Source organism: Capra hircus, chromosome 9 (genome assembly GCF_001704415.2).
Source record: "Capra hircus breed San Clemente chromosome 9, ASM170441v1, whole genome shotgun sequence".
Classification (NCBI taxonomy): Eukaryota; Metazoa; Chordata; class Mammalia; order Artiodactyla; family Bovidae; genus Capra; species Capra hircus.
In genome coordinates this window covers 7114504-7132194 of record NC_030816.1, presented here as the reverse complement: position 1 = coordinate 7132194, position 17691 = coordinate 7114504, and the positions used below count along the sequence as shown (strand labels likewise).

At 43.4% G+C, this 17691-nt stretch overlaps 1 protein-coding gene across 1 annotated transcript in view; it reads right to left on the bottom strand.

Annotated features, from left to right (window-relative positions):
• BCKDHB (branched chain keto acid dehydrogenase E1 subunit beta) overlaps window positions 1-16755 on the bottom strand; it is a 261887-nt gene extending 245132 nt beyond the window's left edge. Inside the window, exons 1-3 of the mRNA XM_018052910.1 lie at window positions 16515-16755; window positions 5778-5855; window positions 3812-3880 (exon numbers count right to left, since the gene is read on the bottom strand). Coding sequence (XP_017908399.1) covers window positions 3812-3880; window positions 5778-5855; window positions 16515-16710 — 343 coding nt within the window. The 5' untranslated portion in view covers window positions 16711-16755. The remainder of the gene's footprint in view (window positions 1-3811; window positions 3881-5777; window positions 5856-16514) is intronic.

Below are 17691 nucleotides of genomic sequence, written 5' to 3'. Positions count from 1 at the left end.
GTGGACGACGGTATATTCGCTAAGAAATGGAGGAGGAGGCTTGGAGATTTTCTGAGAGAACATAATAAATTCAGCTGAGTTTGAAAACATGAGCTTAGAAATGCTGAGGCTGAAGTGACAGGACACCAAAGTGAAGACGGCAGTGGGGTGAGGAGCAGTACACACAGGTGACGCTCAGGCCTGAGGTCTAGACTGGAGATGGAAATTCGGAAGAAGCTTGGAAGTCGCCAACCCTTCCTCACAAGAGGTAAAAAGCGGAACATGCTGTGAAATCAACTTTTCTTGGGCCCACTAGAGAAGCAAGGACACAGAGCACACGGCTGTCCCCAAGAATGGAGAGGCAGACCAGTGAATTCAGGGACTCGACGCAGAGCAGAGACTAGAAGCAGGGTAGGAAACCTGGGCTGTGGCTGAGGAATTGTTGGAGCTTCCGTGAGGACAAGTCTGAGAGTTAAAAACTCAGAAGACCCAGTCATAAGGGCCCCCCCACCCACAATTTTGTGAAGTTTCCCTTCAGGAGCTCAATCAGGTTTTCACAGTAAATGTCAGAGAAAATCCCCTCTTGCCTCCAGCAGGCGAAGTAAACGAGGAACCATCCTGAAACAAGCCTGAGCACTCAAGTAAAACCCGCTAGTTAACCAGAGCCCAAACGCCTGTGTAGCATCAGAACCCAGCTGACCTCAAGGCAGGAAAAGACCCAACTCCAGCTCTCTCTAGCCACCCAGTTCTACCAGAGGTGGAGAGAAACAGCTGAGAAACATTTGGGAAGTTCACGGTCCAAGGGCACAGGCTCACTTAAAAGACAAACTGAATCAGAGGATTATAGAACACTGTCCCTTACCCCACAAACACCTCCCCGCCTCATTCCTAAAGGCCTATTTACAGCAGGTTCCTTTTACCCAATGCATCACATCTGGCTAACAAGGAAAGAATGACAAGGCACACCAAAAGGCAAAAAGCACAGTTTGAAGAGACAGCGCAAACATCAGAACCAGATGTGGCAAGGAAGTTAGAATTATCAGACGGGATTTAAAACAACTATGATTAATATGCTAGGCTTCCCTGGTGGCTCAGCAATAAAGAATCCGCCTGCAATGCAGGAGATACAGGAGACGCCAGTTCAATCCCTGGGTCTGGAAAATCCCCTGGAGAAGGAAATGGCAACCCACTCCAGTACTCTTGCCTGAAGAATCTCATGGACAGAAAAACCTGGAGGGCCATAGTCCATAGGGTTGCAAAGAGTCACGACTGAGCAACTCAGCAGGCACGCATGCACACACACATGATTAATATGCTAAGGTCTCTACTGGAGAAAACAGACAGCAAGCAACAACAGATGGGCAACGTAAACAGAGTTAAAAATCCTAAGAAAAAAAAGGCTAATTCTATGCTTTAAATATTGGTTAATATAGATAAATATATTCAAATATGTCCTTGAAGTGTATATAATATCAAGATAGGTATAGTGGTTTTCTCAAGTTTCTCTCTGCTGCTTTGGGCAATTTTTATTTTCTTCTTTATGCTGTTCTACATCTTCCAAATTTTCCACAATGCATATGCATTTAGACATCAAATGCAAAAAGGTTTCTAATTTTTTTTGGGGGGGGTGCTGCACTGGGTCTTCTTTGCAGTGTGAGGGCTTCCTCTAGTTGCAGGACACAGGTTTCCCCTGGTGCAGAGCATGGGCTCTAGGGCCTGCAGGCTTCAGCGGTCACAGTGCACAGGGCTTAGCTGCCCCACAGCATGTGGACTCTTAGTTCCCCAACCAGGGATGGAACACACATCCCCTGATTGGGAGGCAAATTTCCAACCACTGGACCAGCAGGGAAGTCCCTTTGATTTCCTTTTGAAGATCTAAAGTCTCTAGCAGTCAGAATTAGCTGGGGCTAAGATAGTTTGAGATGGCTGAGATGGAACCGACAATCTCGACTCTATTAAAATAGACAGCGAGGAGAAAGCAGAGGGGGACGGGACCCAAACCAAACTGCTATAAAGGGAAAGGGAAAGAACAGCCTGAGAGCTCCTAACAAGCGGGATGGAACACTTGATTTCCTGGATTCAGCTAGGGTTTCCTGGATGCAAGTATAACATCACAGGAAGAGGGGAACAAGAAGGAACAACCGGGAGGAAAAAAAATCTTAAAGCCCCTCACTCCTATTTCTACCCACGTGAACTTTACAGCGCAGTGGTCAAGGCCAGAAGGAAGGCAAGTGTCAACTCCTACCCAAACTCAATTGCTTTGACTTCCAGATTAGATAAGACTGAGGAAACAAATGAAAGGTCAAAGTGCCTCCAAGGAAGGCAGTGCAACAGCAAGGCACTGGAACACATTCCTTACAGAGCAAATCTGCGGTGAGGATGTTGGAATGGGCCAGTACGCCTCCTCTGACGGCTTTAAGTCTGAGCTGAATGAAGCAGGTGATAGCAATGGGCAGAAGTGGCTCACGTGCCAGGCAGAAGACACTGACTGGCGGGGATGAAGTGTGGAAGGATGCTGTGATGCTTACTGACAGGTGTCCAGCTGGCTAGGTGATGCGGCCAGGCTGTCAGATACCAGTCTAGATACTCTGGGAAGGTATTTTTAGACGTGATTAACATCTAAGTAAAGCAGATTATCCTTCTTAATGTGGATGGGCTTCATCCAATCACTTGAAGGCCTTAAAGGGTCTTTCCCAAAGGGTCTTTATAAGGTTTCCCAAACCAGAAGAAATTTGTCCTGAAGACTGCCTGGTTTTCTAGTCGGCTGGCTTGCCCTACATATTTCTGAGTTGTGAGCCCCACAATGGTGTGAGCCAATTCCTTAAAATATAAATCTGATTCTTGCTCTCTCAATATAGATTTATGTATTGTGCTAAGCCGCCTCAGTCCTGTCTAACTCTTTGCGACCCTATGGACTGTAACCCGAGACTCTTCTGTCCATGGGATTCTCCAGGCAAAAATACTGGAATGGGTTGCCATTTCCTCCTCCAGGGCATCTTCCCAACCCAGGGATCAAACCCGTGTCTCTCATGTCTCCTGCACTGGCAGGCGGGTTCTTTACCACTAGCATCATCTGGGAAGCATGTTACATGTATAAACATAGATATAGATGGGGTGTCCCCAGAGGCTCAGAGGCAAAAAAAAAAAAAAAAAAAATCCACCTGCATTGCAGAAGATACAGGAGATGCTGGTTTGATCTCTGAGTCCTGAAGGCCCCCTGGAGGAAGGCATGGAAAGCCACTCCAATATTCTTGCTCGGAAAATCCAATGGACAGAGGAGCCTGGCGGGCTAAGGTCCACGGGGTCACAGAGCTGGACATGACTGAAGCAACTGAGCACACTACAGCACATACAGTTATAAAAACACACACATATACAGGTGTATTTTTTATACACACACACATCCACCCACATATAGGTATATCCTAATGGTTCGATTTCTCTGGAGAATCCTAATGCAGATGATAACAGATGAAATCTATTAGCAGTGACCAATAGGGCAGAACTTTGAATGGGATTGAAATTGGCAAAGGTAGGGCAGCAATAAGAGGCTGAAGATTCCCAGACGTATGAATGACATGACAAGCAATACATTTAATGAAGAATACTTTAGAATCTATAATGCTTAGACTATGAACTAGACCACAGGGCAGCTACAGTTAGAACACATTCAGTGAAATCTAGGCCAAAGGAGTCTGGGGGTGGATGTGGAAACAAAAGGAATCTGATGATGCAATAAGGACATGGCAAGCATTTTAACAGGCATACTTTGTACTGCCAAGATGTGTCCACTCTACAGGAATACTGTGCATATATAAAGATACTAACTTACCATACTTGTCTCGCAAGCCAACAGTACATCTAAAGACTCCACCAAAGGCAACATCTTCACCAAATATTACTGAAAAACAATAAAGAACATGTTGTATCTAATCATTCCTAAATGAGGCTAACAATAAGTAATGTAAATGTCTACATATGAAATTAGAAAACAGAAATGGATCCCGAGATCTAAATCAAGGTTTCCCAATTTCGACGTCAGTGACACTTTGGACTGGATAATCCTTCTGTCCTAGTGGCCTGTCCTGTGCATTGCAGACACAGAGCAACACGCCTGGTCTCCATGCAGCGGGTGGGCCGCTGACCGCACAGTGGCAACAGCCGACAGGGTCTCCAGACAGTGAGAAGTGCATGGGGAGGATCCTCCGCTGAGAAAGAAACACTAATCTGGAACCTCATCTTGTTTCACCCATGAAGGAAGCAAGGCCAGAAAAGTAGTCGAGTAACTTAACAAGCCAGAAAGCAAGAGGCAGAACTGTGACTCACACTCTAGGCTTCTGTGTCCCTTGGGCAGTGGCTTTTGAGGGCTGTTTCTGTTGGCTTGGGTAGGGGGAGTGGTTCGTGATTCCCCCTCCCTTTTTTAAAGAATCCTGTGGATCATTTTTAAAGTCTTTAATTGAGTTTGTTACAATATTGCTTCTGTTTTTATGTTTTTGGTTCTTTGGTTGCAAGGCATGTGGGATCTTGGCTCTCCAATTGGGGATCTAACCCACCACCCCTGCATCGAAAGGCGAAGTCTGAGCCACTGGACCACCAGGGAAGTCCCCTGATTTTCTTTTTTTTTTTTTTCAATAGACAATATCCAATGAGAATCAGCAATTTGAAGAAGCTGAAGGAATAGCATTTCAAGCTGAGAGAATAGTCACAAGTAGGAAAGTGACAGAGACTGCAAGTATAATGGAATGTAAAGAGCAAGGCAAAGAATAGTTCTGGTGAAAACTCAGAGGTGCTATGTAGGCAAGGCAAATTAAACTGAATAAGGGATGTTCACAAAGCTGAATTCTAGTCCCATTAATGCACCTCACCAGCTTCAAAGACCTCAAGAAAATAACTCACCCTTATCTATGTGACTATATCAGTCATTCTCTTTCAAAACAAAGCAAGTCCAGCTCTCACTTTTCCTAAAAACTAATCTGCTTTCCACTTGACCTTAAAACCGGAGATTCTCAAGGGGGAAACCCAAGGTATATTAAATATACATATAAAGTCAAGCCAATCTAATTCAGAAAACACACAGCAGTACAACTCTTTTTATATCAATAATTTAATAAGATAAGGTACTTATAAAGTTAATTATCAATATTAAAGTTATTTTCCAAGAAAATCTTACAAGTTGAATGATAGTGTATCCCAAAGGAAAGCACAGAACTAAACTTTCATTTTATATCAATAAATAGATAACTGAACAAAGTGCTATCTTCCATTTTTTCTATATGCTAGAGAACAGTAGCACATATTTTAAAAGGTATTATGTTAATGTATTATCAGGACCACACATACCATGGAAAAAAATTAATTTAATAATGTCAGTGTCAGATATGCATGAGAAATAATTCATAATGAGGATAAAAATGTGTTTAATGTCATAATTTGATTATTTAGCCTTAAGCATTTGTTCAGGTCTTGTAAAAATTTCAGGTAGATATAATGCTATCCATTGAGCTCCAGACAAATATTTCTGGCAGATCTTCAGTTCTGAATTAACACAACCACCATAGTCAAGCAGGGCTTCCCTGGTGGCGCAGCAGTAACAAATCTGCCTGCCAATGCTGAAGACGAGGGTTCGATCTCTGGGCCAGAAAGATCCCCTGGAGAAAGAAATGGCAACCCACACCAGTATTCTGCACTGGGAAATCCCGTGGACAGGGGAGCCTGGGGGGCTACAGTCCATAGGGTTGCAAAACAGCTGGACATGACTGAGCAACTGAACAATAACCACAAGCACCAAGGAAGTTTACCTGCCGTAGGATCTTTGGCCAATGAGTTATCTAAGGCACTTGTTACTGCCTGGAAGAGATTCATTTTCTGAGTTTGCCCTGTGAAAATTAAAAAAAAAAAGAAAAACCATGTATTATAACATACATAAAAAATAATCAGTTTTTTAACAGTCAATTAAACTTTGATTAAAGCCAAGGTAGAAAGGAAAGCATGGAATATATTACACAAATTTACTGGATTATTTACCATGGTAAGGTCTCTGTGGAAGATATAAAAGCAAAACAACTTTAAAATGCTTGTTGAGGAGCCAAAACTGAAACATATTAAACAATTTAAAAGCAACTATTTAAAAAAAAAAGGAAGAAAGAATACAATGAAGTTGAACAAATATGTGTCCACATAAATAAAAGCTATAGAAAGTCAGTAAAGAGAAGCAAGCAGAGTGGGAGGGGTCTGGGAAGATGCCCTGGATGGGTTTTAGGAACATAGGTCATAACAAACACACATGACCAATGGCATGTGTTAAATGTACCCACAAGAGCAAATAGCCATGGACCATGAACAACGAGAAAGGCTGAAAGAACTTCAGCGCCCAGAACTGTTTGGAGAACTCTACAATCCCATGCCTTAACACAACAGCTTGGTCCTTCCTATTATCTTGCTGCTCAAGTAGAATCTCTGTCAGCCAATCTCTATCTCCCTAAATGGGCTGTTAAGATGATTAAATGGAACAATAAATGCACAGAACAGTGAAGAGAGCGTGACTAGTGAGCACTGAATAAATATTAGCTAATTTTTGTTAGACTGTGGACTGTGTCTGTGTCCTTCATCTTGACCTTGGCCATTATTCTGAATGGTATGAAGCTTTATTTGATAAAGTTCCAAATGTCAGAATTCAAAAATAATCATGATTTTAGGGCTTTGATTTAAGCCTCAGTGCTGCCCAGTGCCCACGGTCTTCCTAGAAATTTAAGGTCAAATCATCTGTGAAAACACAACTCAGAGCAAAAAAAGGTTCCTTTCTGTCCATGTCTTCTCTGATGCTCAAGCTCTGTCTTCGTAGCTCAGTTGATAAAGAATCTGCCTGCAATGAAGGAGACCTGGGTTCAATTCCTGGGTCAGGAAGATCCCCTGGAGAAGGAAATGGCAATCCGCTCCAGTATTCTTGCCTGGCGAATCCCCATGGAAAGAGGAAGGAGCCTGGCAGGCTACAGCCCATGGGGTCGCAAGAGTTGGACATGACTTAGCGACTAAACCACCACTGTCTTCATGTCAGTGCCTGATCCATGCACCTTAATCCATAGCTATGCAGTTATCAAATCCCTCCAATGCCTGCTGCTTATTCCCCAACCAATGGTCCACCTAAATTCTGTGAACATCAGCTGCCTGTGTGTCCTCAAAGCCAAGGTCTAATTTCCAGGTTAGATCACAACAGCAACTGCTGTTGCCTTCAACCTGCAGCCATGAGACCCTGGTCACCTGTCCTTTTCCGGGAGACCTATCCCCAGAACAGCCTGGCTCCACGGCAGGCTCTGACTCAGGACACCTCCAATCTGCCATCTTCCATTGACACCCAGCCTTCTGATTCTCTGTCCAGCTCTGGGCTCACACATCTCTCTGATCCCTTCCACACTGCTGAATGACAGTCTGTATCATTACCGACTCAATGCACACAAGTCTGAGCAACCTCCAAGAGACAGTGAAGGACACGGCAGCCTGGCGTGCTGCAGTTCATGGGGTCACGAAGAGTCGGACATGACTTAGCAACTGAACAGCAAATACTCAATCAGATCTGCCCTGCTGCCTTCTGAGCCCATAGTAAAGCCTGTTTCTACTCATATTTCTGGTGTGGAGAATAGGAATTTATTCAAGACATTGTTGTCATATCACCATCACACTCCATGTCCGTAATTGCCTCACAAATTATTTTTCTTCAGGCTAAGTCTATATCATTTAATAGGTACTTTGCTTAAATCCTTGTCTCCATTCTAGAAAAATTCTTGGAAGAGTTGACTGGTGCCGGGTATCAAATGATGATGGCTTAGGGTAAGCTGTTTTCTCAACCACCATGACATTCGCACTCCTTCTCCTCTTTCAAACATTTCCTAAAGTAAGATTTTTATCTATGAAAATCTATGAGGATTTTCACAGCTAAGACCCTAGGGAGAATGAAAATGCCTAAACATCTATGCTAGTATTTATTTCAAGTCTGCTGATCATTTGAATTAATACTGAATGCCCCTAAGATATCTCATTGAACTGCAGCTTGGCAAGTTTCCAGTACAAGAATAAAGTAAAGACTCTAATAATAGAAATCATACAAAGTGAATCTGGACAGTATTGCTTCATAACCACAAAGAATTTGCTCATCTTATATGAAAACAATTTATAGGTAAGGGTATTTAAAGGTTATATTTCCATATGAACACATAATCTTTCACTCCTGAATACTTATTTTTCTGAACAGAATCAGAATTTTGGGGTTTTAGATTAACTACTCTTCTACTACATGGTTTTAAAAGCTTTAAATGACAATTTTTAATAGAGCAATATTTACTGTTGATTCTTTTTAAATATGCAGTATGATTTACGGATCAATCAGGAAGAAATCACAAGTTATTCAGGGGAAATATCATTTAAATATTTATTTTCCTCAGTTCAGTTCAGTTGCTCAGTCATGTCTGACTCTTTGCGACCCCATGAATTGCAGCACGCCAGGCCTCCCTGTCCATCACCATCTCCTGGAGTTCACTCAGACTCACGTCCATCGAATCGGTGATGCCATCCAGCCATCTCATCCTCTGTCGTCCCCTTCTCCTCCTGCCCCCAGTCCCTCCCAGCATCAGAGTCTTTTCCAATGAGTCAACTCTTCGCATCAGGTGGCCAAAGTACTGGAGTTTCAGCTTTAGCATCAGTCCTTCCAGTGAACAGCCAGGGCTGATCTCCTTCAGAATGGACTGGTTGGATCTCCTTGGGACTCTCAAGAGTCTTCTCCAACACCACACTTCAAAAGCATCAATTCTTTGGTGCTCAGCCTTCTTCACAGTCAAACTCTCACATCCATACATGACCACTGGAAAAACCATAGCCCTGACTAGACGGACCTTAGTCGGCAAAGTAATGTCTCTGCTTTTCAATATGCTGTCTAGGTTGGTCATAACTTTTCTTCCAAGGAGTAAGTGTCTTTTAATTTCATGGCTGCAATCACCATCTGCAGTGATTTTGGAGCCCAAAAAAATAAAGTCTGACACTGTTTCCACTGTTTCCCCATCTATTTCCCATGAAGTGATGGGACCAGATGCCATGATCTTCGTTTTCTGAATGTTGAGCTTTAAGCCAACTTTTTCACTCTCCTCTTTCACTTTCATCAAGAGGCTCTTCAGTTCTTCTTCACTTTCTGCCATAAGGGTGATGTCATCTGCGTATCTGAGGCTATTGATATTTCTCTTGGCAATCTTGATTCCAGCTTGTGTTTCTTCCAGTCCAGCATTTCTCGTGATGTATTCTGCATGTAAGTTAAATAAGCAGGGTGACAATATACAGCCTTGACGTACTCCTTTTTCTATTTGGAACCAGTCTGTTGTTCCATGTCCAGTTCTAACTGTTGCCTCCTGACCTGCATGCAGATTTCTCAAGAGGCAGGTCAGGTGGTCTGGTACTCCCATCTGTCTCAGAATTTTTCACAGTTTATTGTGATCCACACAGTCAAAGGCTTTGGCATAGTCAATAAAGCAGAAATAGATGTTTTTCTGGAACTCTCTTGCTTTTTTTCCTTAGAATTATTTATTTTCCTGGAGGTGACAGCAAAAACTATTGATAAAGTGTGCCTAACCTTCCCTCCTGATAAGATGAACATGCACTGAGCATATCTAATCAGAGCTGTGCCACTGGAAAGACTTTAAAAAAAAAAAGAAAAGAAAAATGTTTCTGAACACCACTACAAAATTATTAAATCCAGTTGCCAAATCACACAATTACCAGTATCATTAACTGGCTGCAAAATTTCAAAGCTGGACTGATGACTCTTCTTTCCTAAGATAAAAAGTTATAACGAAACAAACTTAAATATACACAGCAGTGCAATTTCCCAAGCCAAAGATGAAAGCTAAAGGGTATCCTCTGGTAAAACAGTGTTTCATGGTTAGATCGGAGCTGCCTACAATGCGGGAGACCTGGTTCGATTCCTGGGTTGGGAAGAGCCCCTGGAGAAGGGAAAGGCTAGCCACTCCAGTGTTCTGGCCTGGAGAATTCCATGGACTGTATAGTCCATGGGGTCGCAGAGTCAGATACGACTGAGTGACTTTCACTCACTCACTCAGAGCTGCTTCCTCAAAACTGTCCTAAGTAGAACATCATGAAAAAACAGGTCATCATCTGGCCAACAGGCAAAAGAAAAGATGATCAGTTTTGCTAATTATTAGAGAAATGCACATCAAAATTACAATGAGATATTACCTCACACTGGTCAGAATGGCCATCATTAAAACATCCACAAATAAATGCTGGAGAGGGTATGGAGAAAAGGAACCCCCCGCCCCAACACTGATGGTGGGGATGTTTTCCACACTGGAAAACAGTATCAAGTCCCTTAAAAAACTAAAATTAGAGCTACCATATAATCCTACAATCCCATTCCTTGGCATATATCCAGAGAAAACTCTAATTCAAAAAGATACTTGCAATCCAGTGTTCACTGCAGCACTCTTTACAAAAGCCAAGACATGGAAGCAATTTAAATGTCCCTCAACAGACAAGTGGATAAAGAAGATACAGTACATATACACAATGGAATAGTACTCATCCATAAAAAAGGGATGAAATAATGCCATTTTCAGAAACATGGATCAGCCTAGAGATTTTACTACTAAGTGAATTAAGTCAGAGTTCAAAGCTCAGTCATGCCCGACTCTTTGTAACCCCATGAATTGCAGCCCACCAGGCTCCTCTGTCCATGGGATTTTCCAGGCAAGAATACTGGAGTGGGGTGCCACTTCTTTCTACAGGGGACCTTCCTGACCCAGGGATCCAACCTGGTTCTCCCTCACTGCAGGAAGAATCTGTTACCATCTGAGCCACCAGGAAAGCCCAATTAAGTCAGAAAAAAAAGACAAATATTATGTTATTATATGTGGAATCTAAAATATGCTACAAATGAACTTATTTACAAAACAGAAACAGACTCACAGACGCAGAAAACAAAACTTATGGTTACCAAAGATGGAGGAGGCAATAAATGAGGAGTCTGAGATTAGCAGACTAAACTACTATACATAAAATAGACTGTATAGCACAGGGAACTATATTCAATATCCTGTAATAAACCGTACTGGAAAGGAATAAAAAATATTTTAATTTTAAATAAAAAATAAGCCAGGTCATTGTCATTGCTGCAAAAATAAAGTGGCATGCCGGCAGGATGTAACGGACATAATAGAACATAAACTCCCAGAGGCAGGGATTCTTAAGTGCCTTTGATCACAGCAACGTGCTCAGACCTTACAACAGTATCCAACGTGTAACAGGTGCTCAGTAAATATCAGCTGAGTGAATGGCTGAGCAAATAAACCTATGAGGCCGTTTCTTAAAAATTAAAAAATACACAGAGCAAATTGTTCATCAACCACTTAAAAACAGAGGAACGGAGCAGGGAAAAAAATTCTACCAACGTCACACGTCAAAGACAATTCCGGGCAAAGGGGAGTGAGGGAAGGCGATGCTGCAGGGCCAGTCTGATGAGCAGTACTCGGTTGTTCTGAGCAACTGTTCCCTTTGCAGCACAGAAGGGAGACAGAGGCAATCCACAGAGCTAAAGCACCTGAGACCACGGGATGCTAGCCACTCCCTGTGTGATTCTGGGAAGGCTCCTTTACGGGCATTCAGCTTCCTTTGCTACAAAACATGGGTAATGCTATCTAATACGTAGGACGACTGTGAGAATTCAGTGAGATAACTACTATCAAATGTCCAATATTTATGGACCATCTACTCTGCACTGGTTAACCTTCCCTCCCCCACTCAATAAGATAATCCCTGCAATTACTGCTGCCTGGCACCTCCATTTACTTTTCCAAACTTATTTCCTACCCCTTCCCATTTTCCTCCAAATAAACTAATTCTTGTTCCTTGTATAAACTTTATGCTTTCTAATCTCTTGTTACTTATATTGTTCCCAACACTAAAAATTCTAATACAGTAAGTCCCCTACATGTGAACCTTCAGGTTGTGAACTTTCAAAGATGTGAACATATTACAAGCCTATTACAGTACAGCACTGTTCAGTAGATTGAGTTAGTTGGGCACCTAGGCTAACTTTGTTGGACTTACCAACAAACTGAACTTTGCACGTGCTCTCGGAACAGAACTCATTGGTACTTTGGGGACTTAACTGTACTGGAAAGAACACCCTCATCTCCACAATACAAGGACTCTTCCTTCTACGCTTGACCTTTGAGAGCTGCCTACCATCCCCTACTCAGAACATCCCAACCACAGTGGCTTTCTCAGGTCCTACAGCACAAACTCACCCCACTCCAGGGACTTCACCCTTGCTTGCCCTTGTTTCTTCCTGGAAAACAAACTTGCCTTCTGGTCCTTGCGGAAATGATTCCTTTACTTTTCTTTACAGTACAGTTTAAATGTCTCCTCCTCAGAGTCCACTCTGACCACTATTCTATTTAGGGAGGCCCTTTCATGTGTCAAAATAATCAAAAGAATCAAAATGATTTGCAGCACAAATGAAAGTCAGAGAGATAACAATATATTAAGGCAGAGAGAGAATAAATATATTCATCAGTATCTTTACCACACAAAACATTAGTACATTTGTATAGGAGGCTTTGGAGTTAGACGCATCTGGGTTCAAATTCTTGCCCGGCTACTTATCAGACTTGGGCGAGACACCAACATCTCTAAGCCTCAACTTTCTCATCTGTAAAATAGGCATAATGCTCTTTAACTCAACAGGGCTACTGGGAGGATTATAGACTGATGTCTACAACACCACCTGGAATAGGGCAGCTGCTCAAAAATGGCAGGTAGCATTAGTATGGACAGAAAAAAGCACACCATGTACAAACTTTTAAAGTACACAAAGACAAGGAACGTTCAATTCACACAAGTGCAAAGAAATCTAGCAAACAAATATACGGGAACATATTCAATAGAAATGAAATAAATGCACATTAAAGCAAAGTGCAGTTAGCACAAAATACCCCATAGTGAGTGTGTGCACGCGTGTGTGCATGAGTACATACAATTCTGACACCAATTCCAAAGTGTGGGTCTTTTAACTTATAACCAAGCAAGTCTCCAACCAGGTGTCAACTCAATTCTGATACGATCTCCCATAATGTCAGATCCTACAGGTTAAGGGCTTGGTCCTATAAGACCGTCCCTCCCCCAATTCAGGTGCCAACCCCAAGTGCAGGTTGTCACCTGTGCTTCTGACATAAGATCAGAGGCTCCCACAACTCCTCCTTGGGTTCAATTAATTTGCTAGAGCATCTCACAGAACTCAGAGACATTTTACTTACTAGATAACCAGTTTATTATAAAATACATATAACTCAGGAACAGCCAGATGGAAGAGCTGCAAACAGCAAGGTGTGTGGAAAGATGTGAGATGTTCTCTGAGAGCATCACTCCTCTGGAAGCTCTCAGAACCTGTCCTTTGGGGTTTCAAGGAGGCTTCACTAGATAGGCATGGCTGATTAAATCACTGGCCATTGGCAATCCACTGACCTGGAGGTCCCCCCACCCTTTCCAGAGGTGAGCCGGGTGGGACTGAAAGTTCCAACTCGCTAAGCATATCTGGTGATAATCCCCATCCTTAGGTAACTTTATGGGCTGTATGCTAAGTCGCTTTAGTCATGTCCAGCACTTTGCAACACCATGGACAGAAGCCCACCAGGCTCCTCTGTCCATGGGATTCCCCAGGCAAGAGCACTGGAGTGGGTTGTCATTCCTCTTCCAGGGGATCTTCTTGACCCAGGGATCAAACCCATATCTCTTGCATTGGCAGGTGGGTTCTTTACCACTAGGACACCTGGGAAGCCCCTTAGGTAACTTCAGGGCTTACCAAACAGTAATACAACTAAAGACACTTTTATTGCTATCATCATGGGAATTTTCAAGGGTTCTGTTCCAAGAACAGAACAAATACCAGATATGTATTTCCTACCACAAATCACAGGGTCACAGCACACCTGTGATTTTAGCATGATATCCAGTACTCACACTCATACTGCAAATACGAGTATCAACTGGTAATTTGAACTATGCATTAAAAATCCAATGAAGTGTTTATATCTTCAAGTAGGAAATCTCACCCCTGGATTTATTCTTTATCCTAAAGAAATAATCTCAGATACATAAAAGATACAAGAAATGTTTCCATCTGCATTATTTATAACACTGAAAAACTGTAACAACAAAAGTATAAGGGTATAAGTTTCCATTTATTTTCTGAGTGATTGCTTCGTAGCAGTCAGACTGTGTTAAGTACATTACATACATTATCCTTATTTGGTCCTCATAAAAACCTTCCAAAATAGATATTAAGTCCTCATAAACTGAGGCTTATAGAGGGTTAAGTGATAAGTTTATTAAAGTTATAAGTAAGGATAAAGATGGAACCTAGGCCAATTTGATTCTAGAGCCAAGATATTAACCACCAACCTATATAGTGTTTCTGTTCAACAGAACAGGTTTTTTTTTGTTTGGCTGGGATTTTTTTGGTGAGGGGAAGGGGTGGTTATGTCACACAGCTTACAGGATCTTAGTCTCTCAACCAGGGTTTGGACCCAGGACCTCCACTGTGAAAGCATGGGGTCCTAACCACTGGACTGCCAGGGAATTCCCAAAACATGTCTTCTTCTAAAGAAAGCTATAAAAAAACTATATAACAATATGGGGAAATGCCTCTGATTAAATAATGCAGATTGTATTTATATTGAAACTACAGTTATGGGAAATTTTTATTCCATTCATTTTAGCGTGTGTGTGCTCAGTCACTCAGTTGTATTCAACTCTTTATGACTCTATGGACTGTAGCCCACTGGGCTCCTGTGTCCACGGGATTATCCCGGCAAGTATACTGGAGTGGGTCGCCATTTCCTCTTACAGGGGATCTTCCCGACCCAGGGATCCAACCCATGCCTCCTGCACGGGCAGGCGGATTCTTTACCATTGAGCCACCTGGAAAGCCCCATTTTATCAGCGGAATTCTTCAACTCCACTAAACTGGAATGAAATCCCTAAAAGGATACATCCAGAAATATTAGCAATATTTACAGTAGTGGGTGTTGAGATTATCTTTTTTGTTTTTTCTATTATTCAAGTTATCTATAACATTCTTTCGTTATTTTTATAATAAGAACAAGCATTTTATTATCATTTACTCAAGCTTTAGGGATTTCATAATTATGGAAGGAGGTTAAGAATACCTACGCGCTATTTCTCAAGCATTGGGCTAGTTTCTTTGAAGACAGAATTCAAGGTTCATTTTGTTGGTGAGAAAAAAATTGTGTTCACCTTTATGGTGTCTACTATTTCACACAAACCAGAACACCTCTTAGTAAATAGTTTCCACATGCAGTTTAGCACATTGTTTAGAATGGAAGCTCTGGAATCTAAACAATTAAATTAAAGCTGTGTGCATGCTAAGCTGCTTCAGTGGTCTCCCACTCCTGAGACACCACACCACTAACTTTTCTGTGTAATCCAGGACAAACTATCTCAAGATCTCAGCTAGCCAACTGAAAAACTGAGGGGCGGGGAGATTACCTACCTCTTAAGATTGTCCTAAGCATCAAATAAGAGAATGAATGTAAATTTCTCAGTCCAGGGCCTGCCTGTGGTTAGCGCTCAATGAATATTCATTTTTATCACTCACAAGTAAATACTGACACACTTCCCCAAAAGTCGGCTCCAGTATGTGAGAAGGGATTAACCAGCCAAGGAAAAGTTAACTGTCTTCCTACTGTTCCAAACGTTGCGATGATAGGCACTGGATCTTTCGGAGGTTACAGAAAACTCAGCTGCAACAGTCATGCAACTGCCTTTCAGCGAGGTGTGAGAGGTGCTTGATTCTTTGCCGCAGTTGGAAGCACTCGATGGCTTCCTCCGCTCATTACCCACCCACACCGCTTACCCTTCCTTGGCTAAGTGGCAGCCTTGCCCAGCACAAGCTCAGTGCTAGGCTCAGACAGAAAGGAAGATGGCTGTTTCGCATCTCTAGGAAGAAGCTGTTCTGTGACCTTGGGAAAACCAATTCCGTTACTTTAGTCCCTCTGTTTTCTCTACTAAAGCAAACAAAAACAAAAAAGGGAGCGGGGACTGCTTTTTTCTTTAAACATACCTCTCTGCCTGGAGTTTGTGGGCCCCCCGTGGGCAAGCTGGGACAACTCTGGGCTGGAGGGGTGGGGGCGGACTTGGAAAATCAAGGATAAGAGAGCGGAGGCAAGGAGGCGTTCCCAAGCACGCCCCTCCACTCTCCGGCCCTAGCACACCCCGCGCGCCCTCTCACCCATCTCGAGGGAGATGGGGCTGCCTCTCGAAAGCACGATCATGGAACTAAGGAGGAAATCACAGACACACAGGTAGCGGACTCTCGAGAGCAGGGCAGGGACTCTGCTGGGATGCAAGGAGGTCAGCCTACCGGCCCCCGCCGAGGACGGGCAGGGCGGCACCCTCAGTGACCTCCCACGGGCCTGCGAGACTGGGCTGCAGCGGAGCGGACAGGGCAGCCCCTCGCTCACCGTACTCCACGGGCTCCGGGTCAGGCTGGAAAGTGAAGTGAGCCACCTGCCGCCTCTGGGCCGCAGCCCCGTAGGCCGAGGCGGACTGCAGGAAGCCTCGCGGCAGCCCCGCGCCACACAGCCGACGCCAGGGTCCGTCGGCCCCGGCCGCGCGGAGCCGCAGCAGCCAGCCCGCGGACGCCGCCACAGCCGCCATCCCGGCTCACCACCCGGATTCGCAGGCTGCCGGGCCGCCAGCTGCCGGCCGGGAGGGCGGAGCGCCGAGGCGGCTTTTCCATTGGCTGGGCCGAAGGGGCGGACCTGCCACTCAGACCAATGAGAACCAGGAATACGGGGGGTGGGTCGTGCCGCGAGACGACCCAGTCGCTTTGGCCTGTGGTGCGCATGCGGTAAGGGGCTTGGGGCGGGTGCAAGCTGACAGGTGAGCTCCAATGAGATGGTTCCCAGAGGTGGAGTCCTGCTAGGGTCCGCTGCGAGGTCAGCGGTTCCGCACGCCTGTCCGCCAATTCCCCACTAGGCCTGGGTTCCTGCTTTTTCCATTGTCATCTGCGCCGTGAGGTTCTAATGGCTTTATCACCTTAAGATTTCTGTTTTCTTTGGAAATGGAACCCTTTCTTATCCTCTCCTATTCTGTACCTCTGTTATCCTCCAAGAGATGGAAAGGGTTATGGATTGGTATTTGGTTATTAGTTTGGGGTTTCAGAACACTGCGGGAAACAGTCCTGTAAGCCTTCTCTGTTTATTCAAACCCTCCCTGTGTGCTTAATAAGTATGTATTGATTTTCTTTTATTAACTTTGTTTCTCTGGGTTTAAACGAGAGGAAAAGAGGTAAAACATATTTTACCTGCAAATCCACTTCATAGAAATTCAGGTGCATTTTTGCCCAGGTGCAGCGAAAATGACCTGATTAGCTTAGAGACCTGGAGAATTTAAGAATTTCCTAATTTACATTTAAAATAATCAACTTTGTAAATTTTCCTCTTAAAAACTCAAATGTTTCAAAGTATACTTTAAAAATAAAAATAAAAGGATACCTTCTCTATCGATGAATTTACCCATTACAGCAAAATATGGTAGAGAGAAGAATGGAAGTGTTTCCATCCGATGAAAGTGGAAAAGAACAGGCCCCAAGCAGAATTTGAAGAAGAAAGGGAAATAATGAAAGGGAAGGAGCAG